Raw genomic sequence first — 23,852 nt, forward strand, 5'->3', positions numbered from 1 at the left:
CTGAAAGTTTTCCTGGACCGAGCCTGCAGCTGAAAACTAAAACCGTAAATCCCCATTGAAAACAGGGCACCCAACGCCAAAACAGCACCCTGCACCCAGCTGACCCTGTGCCACTGCGGGTGAACTTTTTGTGCTAAAGAGGATCCCCTTATTCCCTGAGCCTAACACCAGGAGCTCAGGCTCCCACAGCCAAGTGGCCTGCTTACCAGCAGCCAACAACTGGAGGCCCTCTATCTCCCGTTGGATAACATTGGGCCTCAGCACTCTGCACCCGGCCGCCCTAGTGCTGCTGAGGGTGTAACTAGAGTACATTCTTGACCCTGGGGGACCCCTGAGTCTACCCTCAGAACATCAACTCCCACTACCAAATACTTACCTCAAAACCGATAACACCATTTTCTTCCGTAGGATAACATTGACTGTTTCAGTAACACTACTGTAATCATATCAATTACATTCACAATTACAAAACTGTTACAATCTGTAAATTTACTGCAAAGTACTTATCACTTACCTGTGCCAGGCTTCCTTGGTTCTAGGAAATAAAATAACAAAGAATATATCTGAAAAAAACAGTTAGTTATAGATTCCTTACCTTAGAAGTAACCCCAGGCGTCAGACTGGATCCGGAAAGTTTTTCATCAGCAGTACCTCTGCGCGTCAGAAGGTGACGTCTGTCGGCTCCGCGTTCGCCGTTGTCATTGTGGGGATGATGGGTTCACCGGGATGACATCGCGGTAGCTAATTAGACGCATCTCTCGTGCGCTGACGTCAGTACTTTATTTTTCAGCACCAGCCAGCGCAGTTCCGGAGAGAGCGGTACCTGCAGTCATTTTTTGACTGAACTTTTTGCGACTGTAGTCGACGTCTTTTGAGTCCGAACGACTCCTGGTGCACGTAGGGATACTCGGCTTCAAGGCTTGCGGTCCCTGTAACTGACTGATGTCGGTGACTGATCTGCACCGCGAGTGCCTCTTTTGCCTGGAGCCCGACCACAACCCCGAGTCGTGCTCTGACTGCCAGTCCATGGCTCCGAAGACTTTGCGGGATCGCTCCCGAAAGCTTCTTGAGCGCCGGCAGTTGGCTCTGTGCAATTCGAGGTCGCGAGGGAGGTCGAGGGACCAGTCGGGGAGCAATCTTCACTCTTCCAAGTCTTCTAAGTTTTTGCAAGCAGGGTCAGATAAGTCGAAGCACAAGAAGAAGTCGAAGACACATCGTCTCTCTTCGACTTCTCCCTTCGGTCGACTTACGCTATGAGGTATGCGGGCTGTGGCGCTCCCGCGGCTCCGCGTGCGGAGCATGAAGAGTCGATTCAGAGTTTCCCTTCCTTCCCGGGACCCAGAGCAACTCCTGCCCAGCTTCAAAAGTTCTACAAGGCGATGAACGCCATCTTTAAGCAGCCCGAACCCGCTGGCGGTTGGGAGGCCTAGACCTACTCCGCCGGCGGCTCCAGGCCTGGATCCGGATCGGTGCCGGTTGACCTCATTACGCCTTCACCAGCGCCGCTTCCTCTGGCATCGCGCCCCCTTTCGACGACAGTCGGCCCCGGCCTCCATCCTGATGTGGACACTGAGTCGGACTGACTTCTTCCGATGCCGGAACTGGTGCAGAGTGGGGTTTTTGTGCCCCTGTTCACTCCGGGGGTCCCTTTTAGTCCAGATTGGCACCCAGAGGATGAGGAGGAGGACTGGGAGAGGTCAGGTGACCCTCTGACCGACTAGTTAGAGAATGAGCTGGTCTGGAGAGAGGACCTGTGGGATGCCAGTGGTCTTGATACATCTCCTGACCGTGGCACGTTGTCTCCTCCTACCGTGGCTACGGAGGAGTGAGCGTCATACGCATTGGTGTTGCGTAGGGCGGCTGAGGCTCTCAACCTCGAGCTTCCTACTGTGGCGGTCAGGACTAACCTGACAGAAGGGCTTCAACTGCAAGCGAACTCTTCGGAGCCCCTGCTTCCCTTTAATGAGGCCCTCACCAACATCCTTTTGGGCACCTGGTCCAGGCACATCGCAGGGGCTCCCGTGGATAGGATGATCGCCCAACGCCACTACCCGGCCCAGGGCGGACCCCACTTTCCTGTACCAACACCCCACCCCTGAGAGCTTGGTGGTCCAAGCCTGTACCTCCAAGGGCGCACTCCCTAATGCTCCACCGGATAGGGAATCCAAGAAGCTGGGTCATCTTGGGAAGAAGATTTTTTCTTCCTCCAGCTCGGGACTGTGGTCGGTAAACACCGCATGTCTATTGGGCCGTTATTCCCACTCTGTGTGGGACATGGTTGTGCAAGTGCTGCCTCAGTGCCTGGAGGTGGCCCCGAACACTAATCTCCCAGGCTGTCGCCGCCAGGAGGGACATGGCCAAGTTATCCATCTGTTGTGGGCTCGATACCGCCGACTCTATAGCCAGGACGATTTCCACGTCAGTAGCCCTTAGGCGCTACGCCTGGATGAGATCTACCGGCTTTTCTGGGGATGTCCAGAATACTCTCATGGACATGCCCTTTGATGGCTGTCGCCTTTTTGGGGACAAAACGGACAACGCTCTAGAGCATTTCAAGGACTCACAGGCTACAGTCAAGTCCTTCGGCCACTCAAGCTGCCCTGCGCAGTCTGCTTTTCTCCCCTTTCATGGCTACGGAAGGGGTGCCCCACTACGTCCTGCCCAGAGCCACAGGCCGGTGCAAGCTCCCCAACCTTTGTGCAGCCGGGGACGTGGGAACCACTGCTGTAGTTTAGGGGGCCAGCGGGTGGGCCAGTCCACCCACCTCCCCTCTGCAGCCGCCTCCAAACCTTCTAGTCTGACATTTCAGGCCCATCAAACGCCAGTGGGCGCCAGGATCTGCCATCACGTCCCCCACTGACGCACCATCACGTCGGACAGGTGGGTTTTGCAGATAGTCCAAAGGGGCTACTCCCTTCCCTTAGAGACTACCTCTCCAGCCATGCCACCTCAGTACCATCGTATGTCGGAGTTTCATTTTGGCCTTCTCCAACAGGAAGTACCGGCTCTCTTGGCCAAGGGAGCCATCAAGATCGTTCCTTCCCCAGAAGTAGGTCGTGGTTGTTACTCCCGCTACTTTCTGGTACCCATGATGGACAAGGGCCTGCGTCCTATCTTGAATCTCAGAAACGCAACCGCTTCTTCCGGAAGGAGAAGTTCAAGAAGTTGACGCCAGGTGGAGTCTTGTTTGCCCTCGACCTTGGAGACTGGTTGGTAGCGCTGGACTTGCAGGACACTTACTTTCACATCTCCGTCCTGCCGCCCCACCGCCATTACCTACAGTTCACGGTAGGCTCGAGCACATTCAGTTTACTGCGCTCCCCTTTGGCCTTACCAGCGCCCCTCGGTTGTTCACGAAAGTGATGGCAGTGGTCGCAGCTCATCTGCGCAGATCATGGGTTCCAGTCTTCCACTATCTCGACGACTGGCTGTTTAAGGCGGGATTGCCCCAGGTTGTCCTCTCCCACCTCGAGACTACGGCCGACCTGCATTCGCTGGGGTTCTCCATCAATGGCTGAAGTCACACCTGATCCCCTCTCAGAAGCTCCTCTTCATCGGAGCGGTTCTGGACATGGCACAGTATTGGGTTTATCCTCCTGAACAGCGAGTCCGGGATATTCGTGCTATGATTCAGATCTTTCAGCCTCTATCCCGGGTTTTGGTCAGAATGACCCTGAGGCTGCTGGACCTCATGGCCTCCTGCATCCTGCTGGTCGATAATACCAGGTGGCGTATGCGGGCTCTGCAGTGGGACCTGAAGTTCCAGTGGGCGCAGCATCAGGGGAATCTGTCCGGTTGCGTCCAGATCTCGGAGGGCACTGCACGACAATTGCAGTGGTGGCTGATGAACCAGGATTGGGTCAACGGCAGATCCCTCTCCCTCTCCCAACCAGACATCCCTTCTGGGATGGGTTGGCCACATGGGGGAGGCAGAGATCTGAGGCCTCTGGTCTCCGGCTGAGTCCGAACTCCACATCAACCTTCTGGAGCTTCGGGCGATTTGTCTTGCACTCAAGGCATTCCTTCCCTCTGTCAGGGGAAGAGTGGTGCAGGTGTTCACGGATAACACCCCAGCCATATGGTACTGCAACAAACAAGGCGGGTGGGGCCGTGGACCCTATGTCCGGAGGACCTCCGCCTCTGGACATGGCTGGAACATCAGGGCATATCCCTGGTTGTTCAACATGTGGCAGGTTCACTGAATGCCAGGGCGGATTAACTCAGCCGCAGGTGCATGATGGTTCACGAATGGTGTCTTCACTCGGAGGTGGTGCAAGGTATCTTTCAACAGTGGAAGAGCCATGGTTACATCTATTCGCCACCAAAGAGAATGCGCAATGTCAGCAATTCTGCGCGTTGCAATTTCCACGACTGCACTCGCTAAGCGACGCTTTTCGTCACGAGTGGAGTTGCGGTCTGTTGTATGCCTTTCTGCCTATACCACTTCTGCCCAGAGTGCTGAAGAATATCAAGTGCGACCAGGCCCAAGTCATTCTTGTGGCTCCGGATTGGGCACGAAGAGTCTGGTATCTCGAGCTGCTCAGCATGGCCATCGATCTTCTGTCGCAGCAGCAGGAGACAGTCCTTCACCTGAACCTGTCCAGACTCCACCTCCTTGGGTGGAGATTAAGCGGCTGCAGTTGATGTCATTTGACCTGCCTCCCGATGTTTGTGACGTAATCTTGGCAGCTAGGCATCCCTCCACTAAAACGGTATATGCCTGCAGATGGAACAAGTTTGTGGCATGGTGCACAGCATAGGCTGTGGATCCCCTTTCTGCCCCTCTTTCTGAGGTCCTCTTGTTCCTCCTTTCCTTAGCCCAGCAGGGCTCTGCTCTGGGCACTATCAAGGGCTATCTCTTGGCCATCTCTGCCTTCCACCTTCTCTTATCAAGTCCCCGGTTGTTAATCGTTTCTTAAAAGGCATAACTCATCTCTTTCTTCCTATTCCCTTCGTTATGCCCCAGTGGGAATTGAATCTAGTCTTGACCTATTTAATGTGCGCTCCCTTCGAACCGTTTCACAACTGTCCTTTAAGACTTTTAACTCTTAAGACTGCATTCCTGGTAGCCATCATGTCTTCTAGAAGAGTGAGTGAGCTCCAGGCTCTTTCTTCCAAACCTCCTTTTCTGGCTGTACATGCGAACAAGGTTGTCCTTAGGACTCGTCCATTCTTTTTTCCCAAGATGGTCACTTCCTTTCACATCAGGTAGACAATCACTTTGCCCACCTTCTTTTCGCCACCTTCTAAAGAGACAGAATGGCTCCACCGTCTGGACCCAAAAGCTGCACTTTCCTTCTATCTGGATCACAGAAAACCGTTACGGGTGGAAGACCAACTCTTTGTTGGCTATGTGGGCCTAAGCGGACCATTTCTAGATGAGTCGTTTTGTGTATTAAAGCCTGCTATTCTTTAGCTAAAAAGGAGTCTCCAGTGGGGCCACGCGCCCATTCCACTAGGGCGACGGCAGCCACTACTGCTTTAGGACGAGGAGTTCCTCTGATTGATATCTGTCAGGCAGCTACATGGGAATCGCTGTACACGTTCCCCAAACCCTGCTGCCTGGACCGCCAAGTCCAGAGACACTGCTTCTTTGGCTGGTCTGTTCTTCAGGACTTTCTGGTGTGTACTTGGTTCGAAGACCCACCTCCGGGGTTGATGTTGCCTGGGTATCTATTCTAAGGTAAGGAATCTATAACTGTTTCTTTCAGATGAACAAGTTACTTGTGTTCAATAACGATATACCTATAAGAAACATAGGTTCGTAATAGATTCCTTACCGTCCCACCCATCCTCCCCGTTCTGCAAACTGATTTTCTAGGGTTTAAGGACATCGTTTCAGGGCCCTAGTTTTGTGCAACAGTGGTCAGTGTCTTGCATGACTCTGCGTTTCTGGCACGGAAAGTCGTGTGCAGAATTGACATCGGCACGCAAGGGCAGCGTCTAAGTAGCTACTGTGATGTCATCGCGGCGACCACGACGCCAAAGATGAATGACGAGCCGACCGACGCCACCTTCTGACGCGCAGAGGTACTGCTGACAAATCTTTCCGGATCCAGTCTGACGCCTGGCGGTAATTCTAAGGTAAGGAATCTATATCTAACCTATGTTTCTTACAGTTATATCGTTACCCAAGGTAAGTAACTTGTTCTTTTGATATGAAACAAATTGGTCTGAAGTTCAGTCTTTGAGTGTGTGTGTTCATTTGCTGACTGAGTGGGTACAGCAAATACTTAACACTGTCATCTGATACTGCCTTACTGCTCGACCAAACTACCACAAATGGACTTTGGTATAGTATATACAGAGCCAGCTTCGTACAGTCGTCCTACCCAAATTCTTATACCTCTTTCTTAAATTCCTAATCCCTGCAGATTTCCTGCACTTGCACTCCAATCTACCAGTCCTGGTCTGGGCCAGAAGGCAACAGAAGATTACATGGGAGACGCTCACCCTACCATTTCAGCGGGGTCCTAAACGCATCGACATTACGCTGTACGCATTATGTATGCAGGCCCAATATATTCATTTCTGGCTTTACCCCACACGGCAGTGGAGGCCGATAAGGCAGTTTCTTCTCCCTTGGCCACAGAGCTCTATCTCATCCAAACCACTGTGTGCAGAAATTAATATGGTAGAGTGTCCTCGATGGACATGGGATGGGTTGCGAAGCCGCGTCCGGTTACCTTGCATCTATGCTTTCTCCATTCCCCTTGTGCGCTGCTGCCATTGCTGTATGGCAGCGCTAGAGCAAGATCCTGCAGGTGAAATCTCACTACATTGGTCACTTTCTCCCCACAGACTAGCACCCCCAACCCACTGCTTTAGAAGTCCTTCACTACCACCCGCTACAAATCACCGGCTGTGCTTTGTCTTACTCATTGCCCGCACCTCCCCCCATGCTACATGGGCTTGAAAACACGTTAATAAACTCTTCCCCATACAAAATAATCACCGATTGTTTAAAGTGATGCAGGAAAAGGCACCAGTATGCGCTCCGGAGGCCCATGGTTCCTGGTAACTTGACAGTGTCATTGTTATATTCATGAAATACCAATAAAAACAGTTTTATAAAAGGCACCTCTTGCAGCAATTACGGCCTTTAGGAAATCTCCTCGACAGACTTCTTTCTTTAGAATTCCAGTGATTAAAGAATTTTTGGGAAGGACTTGAAAAGGTGTTTCCTCCAGTTAGGGCACCTCCATGGAAACTTAATATTGTTCTTTCCAAACTGATGGATTCCCCCCCCCCCCCCCATCTGAACCAATGCCTAAAGCCTCTTTGCAGTATCTCCGATGGGAAGCTTCTTTTCTTGTTATCACTTAAACATGTAGGGTAAGTCAAATATAAACCTTGCGTTCGAAAAAGCTGTTTACAATTTTTTATTTCACTAGTGGTGATGAGACCTGATTGCAGTTTTCTTTCAAAGGTCGTTTGACCTTAACATTAGCTAGAATATCTCACTACTCTTTCCTAACCCCTCCAATCCAGCGAGTTCAATACATGGTGTAGTGCTGCGAAGATAAAACATCTGCCATTAAAGTCCTACAAATGCAAGACTAAGGGGGGGGGGGGGGGGGGGGACATGGCTAGCCGACAACCAAGATGGTCGCACGGGGATAGAGCTCTGGTCAGCCGCTGATTAATTCCCCACCTACGTTTGCCCGCAATTTATGTAGTCAAGGAAGCGCAATGAGCCACGGATTAATTTAATCTGAATCTGCGGTAAATCGGACTCTGATCTCTGACGTCGGAGCCCTTGCAGCAGACGGCCGCGAGAAGAGGGCAGGCCCGGCTGTGACGCTGTCCTGCATTTCTACCTCCGGAGAACGTGTTGGTGTTCATCGGCCCGGGGGCCTAATGCGATGGAGCCCCCGTGGCAGACAACTGTCACCGCTGGTCGACCCCTACCTGACGTGGGGTCCTGCGCGCACCGCTCCGTACTGCTGGTGAGCCTTTTTTTTTTTTTTTTTTTAACATTTTATTGGATTTCAAGGTCTCGTAATACAAATACCAACATAATAATCGTTTGGAGCAACCTTATTCCTTACATATCTCACATTGGTTTATACATAATACAATCCCGTCGCTACATAGATACAGTATTTTGTACCCTGGGATAAGTGTTCCAGAAACAGAGTCCTGTCGGGGTATCAACCCCTATTGTTAATGATATCTTTATCATATTTATGCATTCAAACAATCCCCAACACCCCCCCCCCCCCCCCCCCCCACCCGTTCCTCCCCGTCTCACTTGTATGTCTGTGTCCTGTGCATTTTGCATCTTCCACTGTATACTCATCCCAATCTGTGTATACTCATTATACAACGCCCTTCCCGTGTACTGTCAACAAAAATCAGGCGCCCTTCTGTACGGACAGTAATGCACTCTGTGTAGGGTCTTAGACTTCGTCTACCGATTTTTATCGCTTCCATCGTTATATCCCATTCCCGCGCTATTGGTATTTTTCGCAGCCCCTTTAGTTATTCTGTACGTAGTGCCGCGCTTTCTGCAGCGCACCATTTCCGTATGCCATGTCTGTATGTCTGGGGGTCTCCGCGATTTCCATCGCATAGTTATATTACGTTTAGCTAGAAGGAGCGCTAAATCTATAAAGCGGTATTGCACTTTGTCTTGAGGCTTGTTTGTGGTGCCCTAAGATGCATTCCTCCAGTGTGTTCTGTATTTCCCGGTTCGTCGCTTCCCCTATCCTCTCTCTGACAGTGTCCCAGTATCCCCGCACTTTAGGACAGGCCAATAGCATATGCATTATGCACGCTCCCTCTAATAGGCATCTCGGGCAGTAGTGTGGGGTATGTGGGAACATTCAATTTAATTTATGTGGGGTAAGATAAGCACGGTGCAATACCATTGTCTGTATGAATTTGAACTCTGCGTTCCTTGAAGTCTTCCTTGGGTGTTCCAGTATCCGTGTCCATTCTCTATCTGTGATGACCCTGCCTATGTCCCCCTCCCATGCAGTCCTCAGTGTAGTAAGGTTGTCTCCCGTATGTGAGCTAATACCTGTATAGATCCATCTAATAAGGTGTCTACCTCTCCCCATATAATACATCATCCTAACTAGCTTGTTGGTAGTGGATTCCTGTCTTTGCGGGGCCCAGTGCGTCCTGATGTATCTCAGCAGTGCAGCATGTATTCTATATAAATGTGCCGGGACCCCCGTTTCATCTACGAAGGTGTCATGATCTAATAATGTTCCATCGCCAAAGAGATCTGCCATTGTGCTAACTCCTGCTTCCAACCAGGGCTTCAACCTGCGTTTCATAAGTGTGCCTCCTGGTAGGGGAGTCCCCAATAAGGGAATGTTACCTGCATATGCTGGGGGTGCCTGTGTGTAGTGTAGCGCTGCCTTCCAGCAGCAAAGCGCCGTGGCCAACAATGGGGGAAGATCATTCCGCGGTCTACTACCAGGTAATAATAGCTTATGTAGTACGCCTTTGTCTATGTCTGCCATTGCGAGTCCTATTTCCTGCAGGTTACGTCCCGCCGTCCAGTATGATCGCCATTGTAATTGGCTTGCATGATAGTATGCTCTCAAATCCGGGACACACAGGCCTCCCATTCGTGTGCTCACTTGTAGCTTCTTTAGACTTGTACTTCGCCGGCCATTCCCCCAAATAAGTTCAGTGAGCATCGTGTTCAGTAATTTGAATGTGGCCTGCAGAACTTTTAGTGGCAAGTTCGTAAAGTAGTACAAGACCTCGGCAGCACCACCATTTATGCTATGGCTACCCTCCCCATTACAGAGAGTGGCAGTGTCGTCCAGAACACTATGCTGGACCGCAGGGCCCGAATTGCTTTGTGCAAGTTTCCATCTAACATGTCTTCATGTGCCCTCTATATTTGTATGCCAAGGTACTTAAAAGTATTCTGGGCCACCTCCAACTGAGCATCCCCAAAGGCCATACTGTCGATTTCCGCAGTGGTCTGTGAAGAAGAAAGCATATGATTTCCCAACATTGATGGCCAGCCCAGATATTAGTTCAAATTGTCAGAACATGTTGTGTATTGAGCCCAATGGCACAGTGAGGTCCCGTAAATACAATAGGATGTCATCTGCATATGCCGAAAAAAGATGTCACATTCCCCAACACTATGCCCCGGTCTGTGAAGTCTTTATGCAGTGCTATTGCTAATGGTTCTAATGCTAGTATGAAGATTAGAGGGGATAGAGGACAGCCCTGTCTGGTCCCTTTATGTATGGAATATTCCTCCGAAATATGATTACCACTTCTTGCTCGCGCCGTAGGAGCCTTATAGAGTAAACGCAACCAGGCGATATACCCCTCTGGGATTCCAAACTTCGCCAGGGCCTGGAACACGTACTCCCAGCTGATGGAATCAAAGGCTTGTCTTAGATCAAAAGAGAGACAACCTGCATGTGGGTAGAGGATCGGGGCTTCTGTCAGTAAATGATGTATCTTTCTAATATTTATTGACGTGCTACGTGTCAGAAGGAACCCTGTCTGGTCAATGTGAATTAGTCCAGGTAAAGACGGTAACAGCCTATTAGCTAGCACCTTACTTAATATTTTATATTCCGTGCTGAGCAGGGACAACGGGCGATAATTGGCCATATTCGTGTGGTCTCTTCCGGGTTTCGGAAGGGATATTACTAACGCTTGTGCCATTGTATTCGGTAAAGATCCCTTGTCCCATGCTGCTTTATATAACATTTCCAATTGCGGTACCAGGGCTTCTGCATATGTGCTATAAAATTCCGCGGGGAGCCAGTCTATACCAGGGGTTTTATTACGCGGAAGTCCCTTTAAGGCTATTCGAATCTCGGATTGGGTAATGGGTCCTGTGAGATCTTTCTGGGCTGTCTCTGTGAGTCTTGGGTACGTTAGGTTAGAAAGGAAGGCTTCTGCATTGGGTGCAGGGGTTTGGTCTGCCATGCTGTATAATGCAGTGTAATAATGTCTAAAGGCTGTGTTGATATCTGCCTGCGTAGTGACCTTCGTCCCATCTGCCAGCGTAATTTCAGGTATAACCACCGCTGGGGGGGGGTCTCGGAGTATCTTGGCAAGTAGCGCCCCAGATCTGTCTGCTTCAGCGTGCGCTCTTTTCGTGTATGCTTGATAATCCATGACCCGCAAAGACTCCAAGAGTTCAGCATGCCTTATTCTCACTTCTTGTAGTGGGCCCTTGGAGTCCACGTTTGTTATGACCTCCTGTTCTAATTTCCCCATTCTGCCTTCTACCTCTATCAGTGTTCTATGAATTTCCTGTCTAGCGCCCACTATCGTGCCTTTCGCTTTTCCCCGGATCACGGCTTTGAAAGCGTCCCATTCTACGAGTCTGCTCGTCGCTGTGTCGATATTTCCAGCAAAGTACTGCTCGATAGTCGTCGCTACGGAATACAGAGTCCTCCAGTAGCTGTGGCCATAGTCTCCATGTGGGCACCGGTGTAGGAACCCTCCCCCACGCTAAGGTCATTTCCATCGGGTTATGATCCGAGAAAGTTTTTGGCAAATATGTAGCCTGTAGCGTTTGCATTGCTATCCTGTCGGAGCAGTATATTCTGTCTATTCGTGTATGTAGGTCGTGTACTGTAGAATAGTAGGAGTATTCCCTATGCGTGGGGTGTCTCATCCTCCAAACATCGCATAAGTCCCACCCGTTTGCCCATCTCCCAATGCTTCTGCCTGTCTATGAACACCTGCTCCGTGCAGTGGCGGATGTGACCTATCTAGCGCTACATCCATTACAGCATTGCAGTCTCCCCCCAGTATCCACGGTTGCGAGTCCCATCCTACCAGTGCTCCACTCACTATATCCCAGTATTTATCTTGCTCAAAATTCGGTGCATATACCGTTCCCAGGACTATTGGCTGTCCATCTAGCATCCCTCTTACGAATATGTATCTTCCTAGTTTATCCACCCTCTGTTCCAACGCTGTAAATGGGACTCCATGTCTTACCCAGATGGTGGTTCCCCTTGCATAGCTAGAGTAAGAGGTGGAGAAAATTTGCACCCTCCATTTTTTCCGCAATTTTGCCACCTCGCTGTCGATCATGTGAGACTCTTGTAAGTATACTATTTGCGCCTTACGACGTTGTAGCTGCGCATGTATCCTATGCCGTTTCTGCACGGTACCCATACCCCTGATATTCCATGTTATGATAGTGTATTTACCCTGTGTCGCCATTTCTTTTTCCTTGTGTTCTGTGGGAGACGCATGTTTTGAATAAATAAAGCAATCTTGTGCCCCAGCGCCAGACTTTGAGACTTCCCACTCCCCCCCAAACATCCCAATGCTCGGTCTGGTCTTCCAACTATACCAGACCATACAACTTAACTGAGACAATAAAGACTCAATTGGCGTGTATAGCGCCTTCGCCATGTGGGGGACATCGCTAGCACCCGTCACGCGGTGCATTCAGCTAAACAAAGACGGTGGAGCTTCTACGGACCCTAGGCCAAATCATTATACCACATTGTACGTGAACCAGTAGAACTGCTTAGTGTATATCAAAGCCCTTTGATTAGTTACATTACATATATGCCTTCTTATACTTGCGGGTACAGTCATCCATATAGATCTTTAATAACTTGCGGGGTCGAGGATGGAAACAGAGCCAGGCTGCCCTCTGAGTCCGACTCGTGTGTTGCTTCTTCTTCCGAAGAGGTCTTGGCCGTTTTGCTCGAGTCTTGCGTAAACGTGGCCGCCACCACAAGTGCCTGAGATTTGTTCTGTTGCATATGCTGCGTTGTGAGGTATTGCCGTGCAGGAGTCCGACGTGTCTGTCGTTTTTCGCCTTGGGGATCTCCCCGGTCCCGCCGTAGTCTTCACAGTGGGTCGAGAGGCCGGCGGCGTAGCGTGCGTCAGGTCCATCACCTCTATCCAGTCTTCTGTGTCACCGGGGCTATCGAAGAAGTAGGATTTTTGGTCATGTATAACTTTCAAGCAGGCCAGGAAAAGCAGTGCATATTTCAAATTTAAGTCTCGGAGTTTCTTTTTGACTGCTAGGAAAGAAGAGCGCTGTTTTTGGACCATCATTGTATAGTCTGGGTATAGGGAGATTTTTGTGTTCTCGAAATTTATAGGGGATGTCTCCCGAGCTTTCTGCAGGAGGGTGTCTCTGTCGCGGAAGTTCAGTAATTTCACAATTAAGGATCTAGGCGGGGCACCCGGCTTTGGGCGGCCCGTAGGTATCCTGTGCGCTCTCTCAATATAATATTGTGTGGAGAGTCCTTCATTAGTGATGTGGTCCCGGAACCATTTCTCCATATACCTGGTCGCATCGTTCCCCTCACTTTTCTCTGGCAGCCCGATGACGCGGATGTTGTTCCGCCTGGCCCGCCCCTCTGCATCCTCCACCCTGTCCAGCAATGTGGCCACTTGGTCCTGTAGTTGTGCAATCTTAGAGTATGCTTGGGATTGTCGAGGAATCACTTCTTTTAGCGTTGTAGCATTGTCTTTCACTTTGTCCGCAAGTTATGCGTGGTCCCTTTAAGCAAGTTAAGGCCAGTGGTGAGGGTTCCGATTTGGAGCTCCATCGCCTTCCGAGATTCGCGTACTTCCTGCAGGATGAGATCCAGCTTGTCCGCGTGTATCGGTGCAACCAGTGTGTTGGCGTCACCAGGATTGAGTGTGCCGTCGCCATTGTCTCTGGGACCGCGTTGTGTTCTCCTTGTTCCTGAGGCTTCACCCCTTTGCGTCCCATTCTGCCCTTCGCTCCGGCTATAGGCAGTAACTGCGCAGCGGTCATCAGGCCCCGGCCTGGGGCTCCTTTAGGTCGATCGCGTGCCCCCTCCTTCTTTATCCCGATGCTCACCAAGCTGAGGCACTGATTACCTCGGTCACTGGCCTTATGCCACACAGTATCCTGCACTCCGCTGCCTCATCCACGCACACTCGCTGCGTGTTGTGTCTGGCGACAGATCTTTGCCGCCGCTGTGCACGCCGCGCTGGTCGCACCGTGTTCTAGGCTGCTACATCATTCACCGAGTACAACTTTCTCGGCATGCACCAGGGGTATAAGGGCCGCGGCAGTGCAGGGCGGCACGGCAAACGGCCTCACCGGGGTTCCTCTCTGGTCACTCACGGGTCGTCCACCCCAGGGGCCCGCCAGATTACCTGCTGCCGCGTCAGTCCTACAATGGGTTTTACCTCTGTGTGCTCTTCTTCTGTAGCCAGTGACCCCAGGGGAGCTTGCTCTCCTTGTTCTGTTGTCCGGACCCGCTGGGCTCCTCTCGCAGGTCCCAAAGCAGATATGTACACTCCTCTGTCTTCTCTCGCCCCGCCACGACCAGGATCAGGCCGCGGCCTCGCTTAGCTGCCATGTCCGTTGCTCCTCGCTCGCCGCTGAACCTCATGCAGGGGGGGGGGGGGCGTTCCTACCGCCCTACGCAGCTTTACCCCGCGGCAAGGCAGCAGATCCCCAGAGCCGCGGCCGCACCGCTCCAGCCCGGGCGCGGTCTCACCGTCTCGCAAGCTCAACGGAGCCCTGTAGCCAGCACCACTGCGGGCTCTCGCATGCAACGGGCCGCCTGCGTCACGGGGCCGTCTGGGGCATATCTCGCGCTGCGGGTGTCCCTCCGACTTTGCCGGATCGTCTCTGCTGGCCCCTGCTCCTTTCCTCTGCATGTTTTGGGGGCTTTCTAGGTTGTTTCAGCCCACGCTCATAAGGATCGTGGTGGTCCGGAGCTCCTCTATGAAGCAGCCGCCATGCTTGGCTGCTAGCCACGCCCCCCCCTTGCTGGTGAGCTTTAAGGATACCGATTACTGACGCTGGACCCCTTGCGGCGGGCGGCCGCAAGTAAAGGGTGGGCCTGGCTGTGACGCCGTGCGGCTTTGCTACCTCCGGATCCGGGGATCGTCGGCCTTGAGAGAGGCCAGTGGCGGCCGCACGCCTCTGCTTTTGCCGCGGGTCTGCTTTGGCCGCGGGTCCGCTTTGGCCTGGCCCGAAGATCCTCACACACTGTTCCGGCCGGCGTGCTACCAGGGCCCAGGGTGCTTCGCTCATTGCGCCTGGGCCAACTTTGAGGCAGCAGTCTCCACGGCCCTTATGATTTGGCTCCAGAGTGTACCCTACCGGGCCCTGAAGTCATTGTTGAAGCCTGTGAGCCTTTTTTCCCCCCTCCTCACCGCTCTCCTGTGTATGGTGGCTTGGCTCTATTAGAAATTAGACGCCCTGTGTGATTAGGAGGAAGAGGGACGCCTCCTGGCCTCCCTTGTGTGCCGGAATCTCGATGACATTAAACCCCAACGACTACCTTGCGGCCTGGGCCGCGCCAGCCGCCAGTTTGGACAACGTATAATCTGGAGGAGCGAGGGCCTAACAGGTCAGTCTTAGTCTACATACGGCTTGCTCCTGACACCCCCAGGTCCTGATATTTTTGACCAGGGAGGAGGATTGAGGCGCGATGGCAGCAGCGAGGGGCCCCAAACCATCCACCTTACACAAATTGTCGAAGTTTGCCCATGCCAATTCGGATGAAGCCGAGGGGAGGCAGGCTGATACAGAGGCAAAGCAACAGTCGGACAATGGGGTCCCGACACTGGCAGACCTAATGGAGGCGGTCCAGGGGGTTCGTACGGTGCTGGAGCTTAAAATTGACACCGTCATTGATGTTAACCTGATTTGTGTTGATCTACGGAATATGGGGGACCAAGTTAAGACAAACTAAGGCTCCATTGCCACACTTACTACCTCCACAAAGCGCCTGGATTCGGTGGTCAAACAATTGCAGGCCCAGACGATTGATCTTGAAGCCCGGCTTGAGGATTATGAAGGGCACACAAGAAAAAATAACGTTCGCATCTTAGGAGTTCCGGAACGGGTGGAGGGGCAGACCTGTTAGTTGAAGATCTGATCCAAAATCATTTGCAGCCGCGATCCCTCCAAATATTTTTCCATCGAACGCGCCCAAAGAGTGCCTGGAGGCCCTCCGAAGCCGGGGGCTCCACCTCGCCCCATCCTGCCGCGAATCTTCAACTTTCGTGACCGAGATATCATCCTACAGGCCACACGAAGTGGTCCCCCTCTGAAATTTGAGAATTCCAGCATCACCTTCTTTCCGGATTTCACCTACAAGGTACAGCAGCGACGTCATTCTTTTCAGGATGTAAAGCGAGCTCTCGGGACACAATCTGAAATATGCCATGCTCTTCCCTGTGAAGCTGCGTGTGCAGGCGGACGGCAAGTTGCTCTTCTTCCAGTCCCCAGGGGAGGCCTGGGACTGGCTGGAGGGGTGGCGTTCATCCACAGTTCGGGACGGCGCTTCCCGGGATCACCCCCACGAATCAGAGCGCCCACCAGGGAAGATTGACTGAACTTATGCGGTACAGGTATTGGGGAGGGGGGGGGGGGGTTTCGGACTGGGGTTCACTCTTTGTATTGATGGCTTGCTACGATATTAACTGTGCTCCGCCTGGCCATGCTCCTTGGTGGTGATTGATGCGGATCCTCCACTACTTAAATATAGGTCAACGTATAATGATCCTACTATAACTGAACATTCCAGAATGTTAGTTTCATGGAGGAGTGGAGGGCTTTTTGAAGGGGATGAGATGGGGGACATGTTGCTTGGTGTGATTGGGGTTACGGACTTCCGCCATGGGTGCTTCCAGATTCTTTGTGATCTATTTTGGGCAACTATGATGTTTCGTCTGGGGGGGGGGGGAAGAGAGTCGAATCTTGGGACACGTTGGTTGAGTAGCGTTTCCCCTTTACTTGGTTTTGTTTATTGGGGGGGGGGGGGGGATTCCAGGGTGTTTTATTCAGCGTGTTTTTTGTTTCAGTTTTTCAGCAATCTATTCACGATGATAATGCACACTTGTAAGGTAGTTCTTCCTACGCATATTGAATTTATTTACACATATTTCATATGTATCTTTTTGTGTATTATTGTGGTTTGGGCCCAGTGGGAGATGGGGGCCCAGTTCGGCGATCCAATTGAATGATTCTCCTGTAGTCTCTACCTCCCTGGGCTGACTAAAAATACTCTCCTCGAATGTGAACTGGCTGGGCAATCAGATATAAAAAGGGGGCTATTCTTGCAGTACCTAAAACGCCATTCCCCAGACCTTGTACTTCTTCAAGAAACACACATCCTTGGCACTACATACAAAGCATTGAACCGCAAGGTCTACAAACTGCTGGCGCATGCAGGATACACTATTGGGTCTAGGGGGGTGGGCATCCTGGCGCGCTCCTCCCTTCCCTTTCTGGTTAAGACACTCGCACACGATCCAGCTGGTCGATTTGTTACAGTCTCAGGAGACTGGGAAGGCCGCTCTCTCAATGTGACGTCATTATACATACCCCCCAAACTCCATTCCTCTACCCTGACCGCTCTGGGCCCTCATATGTTGCACTTACCAGAGGGGGACACTCTGCTAGGGGGTGATTGTAACGCTGCCCTGGAGGGGGATTTGGATAGTCTGCCGCCCGGCCAATGGAACCACAAGGGGAACTTGTGTCAGACTGATTAACGGCCCTGGGGCCAATTGACGCATGGCGCACACTCCACCCATCGGACCGGCAATATACCTTCCTTTCTGGGGTCCATGGAAGTATGTCTCGTATTGATTGTCTCTTCTGCCAGGCCTCTCAACTTTCCATGTTCAATGACGTAACCTTTGTACCTAGGGGCATTTCCGACCACTCCGCGATCCTGGCCTATTATGGGGGTGTTCCTTCCTGCTCTCATGGTGAGATTGCCCTCAATCCATGGCATCTTCGAGTCCCGGAGATACGAGCCAAACTGATAAATGCCACACCGGATTGCTTCTCGGAAAATGAGGGCTCCGTTAACTCAGATGTAACGTTGTGAGAGGCATGTAAGACGGTGGTTCGAGGGTGTGGGGTAGCAGCGGTTGCAGGCCATAAAAAAGAGAACCATAAGCTGCTAGAAGATCTAGAACTGGAGGTGGCGGGTCTTGAACGCGAGCTCATCGCGTCCGACTCACCAGACACAGCCCATAGGCTTGCAGTGAAACAGAAGGGGATATCATGATATAGCCCAAGCGCTCTCGCTCTACTCAATACCGGGTCTACGAAATAGGAGACAGGGCCAGTAAATTGTTGGCGTGGCTGGATAAGCGAGAAACCGCCAGCAGGTGGGTGGCAGAAATTGTGGCTGCTGACGGAGAGAGCTGAAGTGACCGGGATGGAATTGCAGAACTTTTTGCTGACAACTTTGAGCGCCCCTACGTCCACTTCCACACAGGAAGAGGCCGCTGATTTACTTTCTACCCTCCCTCTACCGAGGTTAGACCCTCAGGATGTAGCAGACCTTGACGCCCCACTTGATCCGGAGGAAGTGTCCAAAGCTATTGGGTCACTGCCCTCTGGGAAGGCCATGGGTCCTAGTGGCCTCCCGATTGAGCTATATAAAGCGGTCTCATCGACACTGGCTCCATACCTAGTACGAATGTATGATGAAAGTGCAGAACAGGGGAGTTTGCCGAAGACTCAGTGATTGGCTAATATCGCTGTCCTATACAAAGAGGGGAAACCCCGAGATCAATGCAGGTCCTATCGACCAATCTCCCTCCTTGACCCAGAGGTCAAAATCCTAGCTAAACTCTTGGCCCTTCGCCCCACCTCCATTAATTGGTACACCCGGATCAATCCGGTTTTATGCCGACAAAAAACACTGCGCTTAACCTCCGTCGCCTCTTTAGAGTGTTTGCCAGGGCCTCCACCATACAATAAGATGCAGTGATCTTGTCCTCGGATGCTAAAATGGCGATGGAGTGGCCCTTTTTATTTGCCTCTCTGGAAAGATATGGCTTTGGCCTACGCTTTATGGCCTGGGTGCGTTTATTGTATACCAAACCTTTGGCCCGAGCTTCTGTTAATAGTGGCAGATCGACAATTTTTTAGCTGGGGAAGGGCACGAGGCAGGCTGCCCCCTGGCGCTGGAGCCCCTGGCGGTGTGGATTAGAGGAGAATATCCGTGGGCTGAACTGGGCCCCGGATTGGTCGGATAGAATATCACTTTACGCTGATATTCTGTTCTATTTGGCCAAACCTCGGTTTTCGCTCCATGTAGTGCTCCACATTTTTGCCCTTTTTCGGAAATACTTTGGCTATACCATCAACTGGGACGAGTCCTTGGTATATGTCCTTCGTGGAGATCCCCCACGGCTTCCTCCGGGCTGTACGGCTACTATTGTTACGGATATCTTCCGCTACTTGGGTATTTATGCCACAAGGAATTCGGATGTCTTTTACAGAAGAAATCTCCTCCCTCCCCTGGACCGCCTCCGGGCAGACGTGCAGCATTGGAGGACGCTGCCTCTCACCCTACTTGGTAGAGCTGCCCTCTTCAAAATTATGGCGCTTCCCCGCTTTTTATACGCCCTACAAAATGCACCTTACCCTATCCCACCACGATATTTTTTAACAATTGATTCCAAGGTTCGTTCATTGCCATGGGATGGCGGCACTCCCCGCATTGCCTTAACAAAACTTTGGTACGATGGTGGGATTGCACTCCCTGCAATCAAAGCTTATTACTGGGCCTCGCAATTGGTGGCTCTTAATCACTGGGCCCACCGCCCCACCACGGACCCAGCGTATAGAATGGATCGGTTCAATATGGCGGCGGGCAACTGAATGAGAGTGCTATATGGAGGGCCCAAGCGCTTACCATTATTTCCGCCCACTTCTACCACGGTCTCACTCTGACATACGGCCACCGCCGTGTTAAGTTGGAAGGGTAAAATCTCGCGAGCTACTCCACTGTTGGAATCCTATCATCGGGGGATACTGTTGAGTCTACCCGCTTCTGATAAATGGGATTTGATTGGCCTTTCTGCGGTAGGGGACATGTGGGTGGGGGGGGGGTTTGGCGGTTCCATTCAATTACTTGAGGGTGAACGAAGGGGAGGCATTCTGCTATCTACAAGCACGCAGTGCGATAAATAAAGCCATCCCCAAGGGCTCCGATCTGCCCGTTTCATCACCTCTAGAGGACCGACTCCTTGACGACTATTTCCCAGACAAGGCCATTTCCCTAACTTACCGCAAGATAATTACCAACTTACCGGAACCACTTGACAAACTACACATGAAATGGGTTGACGATCTAGGAGACATACCTGATGAGGACTGGAGGGAGGCCTTAGCATCACCCAGGGAGGTAGCAATCCGATCCTGCCCTAAGCCGATACAACTTAGTCCTTCATAGGACATATTACACCTCCACGGCTCTAGTCAAAATGGGTATAATTACCTTCCCACTTTGTCGCTGCGGCTCCTTGGGTACCTTCCTACATCAGTGGTGGGACTGCCCGATTCTCCAACACTATTGGACTGAGGTTCTATCTACCATGTCCCGAATATGCCAGAAATTGATAGTTCCCTCCCCTAGGCTCTGTCTCCTGAACATTTGGGATGCCACCGATCTTAATCGTACCGAACAACTGTGGGTCTCCTTGGGCTGTATTGTTGCAAAACGAAATATTGCCAGAATATGGAAGGGGGAGTGATACCAAAACGTTGAGACTGGGCTGGGGACATGGACTTGTGCATGCATGCCGAAAGGGTGATGTATGAAAGTAGAGGCTGCCCAGGCAAACGGACAAAGATGTGGGGCCCTTGGAACGAAGATAGAGGATTTCTATGTACCCCGTTTTCTGCTGACGCCACATACAATGTGGACCGGGAGTCACCTTGAAGATTGTCATTGTGTGTTTGTATTGTCACTGTTGTAATTTATTTTCATTTTTTTAGTCGTAAATGTGATATGTTTATCCTAGATGATGTGCTAATCCTGGAGATTTCTCCTTGTTAGTTTTTCTTTGCTGTATGGTTTGTTTGTTTTCTTAATAAAAAAAGATTTATTAAAAAAAAATATGCAAGACTAAAATACATCACAGCAACAAACAAGACGTAGAGTTGGACCGTATCAACCCGCCCTACTCAGCATTCTTTTAAGTATAAAAGCAGATCGTCGGCATATAATGATATGGAATGGACCACATGATCTATAGGGATACCACTGTGTACCTCATCTTGCGGGATCTGCTGTCCTATTCCTGTTCAATTGCCAAAATGAAGAGAAGTGGGGAAAGGGGGCAGCCCTGCAGTGTGCTGTAAGACACCTGGTAGGAAACTGAGATATAAGGCCCAGTTGGATATCGCTGTAGGTGATGAATATAGCAGTTTCACCCATTGGATATAAGCGTGGGGTATCCTATAGTGACCCAGTACTGCGAGCATAATTTCGCAACCTAGAGTGTCAAAAGCTTGTTTGATATCCAGGAAAATGTGCATATGTGGTCCCTGCAGTGAAACCTAATCGCCCAGTGGGCTCAGAAATAGAATGACTCCATTCAGGTTTAAAGGGAGATGGCTCTGGATCTGTAGTGGTACCTGGCAGGTGCCAGTCTACCGTTTGCAGGTCTTTCTCCCTATCCCATAGAAAGTTCATAGTTGTGACAGCTGTGTCACTGCTGCGTTTGAAGGGTCATCTTAAGGGTGGTGGATATTGGAGACCTCTGGTCTCAAGCAGAGCACCAACTCCATATCAGCCTTATGGAAATTCAGGTGATCTATCTCTCCCTTAAAGCCTTCTTGTCATCAATCTGACGGATTATGGTGCAGGTTCTCACTGACACTCACTGACAACACTGCAGCCATGTGGTACTGCAACAAGCAGGGATGAGTGGGATTCTGGACCCTGTGCTTGAGCCGTACACCTCGAAGTCGCTGGCTGATTAGAATGTCTTTCTGGTTCTCAACCACCAAACAGGGTACTGTGAATGCCAGAGGGGACAAACTAACTGCATTTATTGACTTGATTCGCAGTCAGAGTTTAAAGAATTGTTTCTCATGATTGTCAGTCTTCAGCTTTTCAAGTAGTTTCCCTCAGAATGTTCCGTAATAACCCTCTAAAAGCCTCTTAACTCCTTGTTGACTGGGCCTTATTTGTTCCAGGTAAATGTTTACTTTGTGATAATACAAGGTTATACATGACTCGGGCCACCTAGAGCTGTTGTCTGCTTTACACCATTTCTCTTGTTTTCTATACTTGTTTGCTTTCTTAAAAAATGTTTGTATGGTAAAATTGCTCCAGGATTCCTAATGCAGGAAGATTCATACAAAGGAGAATTAGTATTAAAAGTGTAAAACCTTTTCTTATAGAGCTGCCAGTGAACATAAATATTTGCTGTGCATTGTGGAAATGAAACTACAAACTGCTGAATGTAAATAGGTTTTTAAAACACCTGCAGATCCTTGACTTTTCACATATTCGACCCTACTGATCAGATACGCATAACTACACACTGTAATTGCTTTTAGTTCAAAACTTGCATAAGGCTTTTCTTTCATCTCCTGTAAACACCAATGCCATAGTAATTCCTATAAGAAAGTGTGGGTTTGGTTCTGGTCTTTGCTTTTTTCCAATTCAGTTTAAATCACAAGTGTTTAAATTTGAAGATCTACAGAAGTTAGTGCCAGCAGACCATTTGTCACATTGTATTTTTTTTTTTTAAGGCGTTTGCAATTACTTGACGGTGAATATGAAGTAGCCATGCAGGAAATGGAGGAGTGCCCAATGAGCAAGAAAAGGGCAACCTGGGAAACTATTCTTGATGGCAAGGTATCAAATAATACCATTCACGTTTGTTAAAGATACACAATGTTTGATAACTTTGTCATGCCCATTAAACATTAGGGACATCTTTTTTGTTATGACCAGCTTTCAGCCATGTGTCTTATTTCTGCCTAACTACTTTCACTGAAAATTAAGTATGCTATTCATATGTCTCTGCCACCCAATGAATGGTAACTTGTATGTGGATATTCTCAAATTGTGAGCTTAGCTGGGGACAACTGAGCGCAGTGCTGGCTGGTGGTCAGCATTATGATCTAGCATATAGAAATGAGGTGACAGGTACCTATAATAAAATGTTTTTAGGTGTCCAGAACAAAATAAGAAAGCAGGAGTATGCCCTATTTGCGATACAGAAGCCAAGGACCACAAGTAATATTGAAATCACTGAACAGTTGCTCTTTTGTCTGAGAGGCTGGTTTAATACTTACCATATTGATTTTTCCTGTGGATCCCATTATTGGTTACCTCCCACCCCATTGTCAAAGTTTGGCCCTTAGTCAGTGCTTGACTAACACTCCCCATCTTGATTATGACTTCGCAACAACCCTGAGGTTCAAACAGTCGACAATTGACACTACATACGCTCCACTGACCCCCCCCCCCCCCCTCCCCCATTAATTCAAATACGTTTGTAATCCAGAATCGTTTGCCATTTTATGTATGCGCACCCTTTACTTCAGTTTTGTTGCACTGTGTATTCACCGGTCAGGCACTCAATTGAATTTATAACTTACCCTCTGAAAATAAATGCTTTCGATGTTTTGTTTTGTTTTTACTTGGTTGGTTCTTGTAATTTGCTTTAAAATATTGAGAATCATTCATTTGAATATGCTTCAACTGGATGGAATATGAATCCATTTAGAAATTAATTATTCTAAAATAAGACCACAGTGAGCCACTGTTTTTCAATATTCTAGGTGCCTAGAAGTACAAGAGTGGATTTCTTTGCCTCTCCCATGACACGCATATCATCTTCTCTCGTGACTTGTATTTTAGAATTGAAAGCTTTTCGCTCGAACTCCTATGGAAATTGTTGCTTTCTGAAATTCCATCTCTTAATATACTCTTTTGTTTTTAAAAACTAGCGGTCTAATAATGGTGGAAGTTGCTATTTTGTTTTGGTTTAGTTACTCTCTACCCTGTGCCACATGAGGTACTAAAAGCATGTTTACTTTCTGGAAAATTATATTTGCCTCTTTCTTCCAATATCTCCACCTGCTAAGCTAGTTACAGGTTCTTAATTTTCCC

The 23,852-nt window shown here is 50.0% G+C and overlaps 1 protein-coding gene across 1 annotated transcript in view; it reads left to right on the forward strand.

The window, feature by feature from the left end:
- Positions 1–23,852, forward strand: part of SUZ12 (SUZ12 polycomb repressive complex 2 subunit) — an 819,404-nt gene that overhangs the window by 479,811 nt on the left and 315,741 nt on the right. Inside the window, exon 9 of the mRNA XM_085617193.1 lies at positions 22,484–22,589. Coding sequence (XP_085473319.1) covers positions 22,484–22,589 — 106 coding nt within the window. The remainder of the gene's footprint in view (positions 1–22,483; positions 22,590–23,852) is intronic.

Source organism: Triturus cristatus, chromosome 7, assembly GCF_964204655.1.
Source record: "Triturus cristatus chromosome 7, aTriCri1.1, whole genome shotgun sequence".
NCBI lineage: Eukaryota > Metazoa > Chordata > Amphibia > Caudata > Salamandridae > Triturus > Triturus cristatus.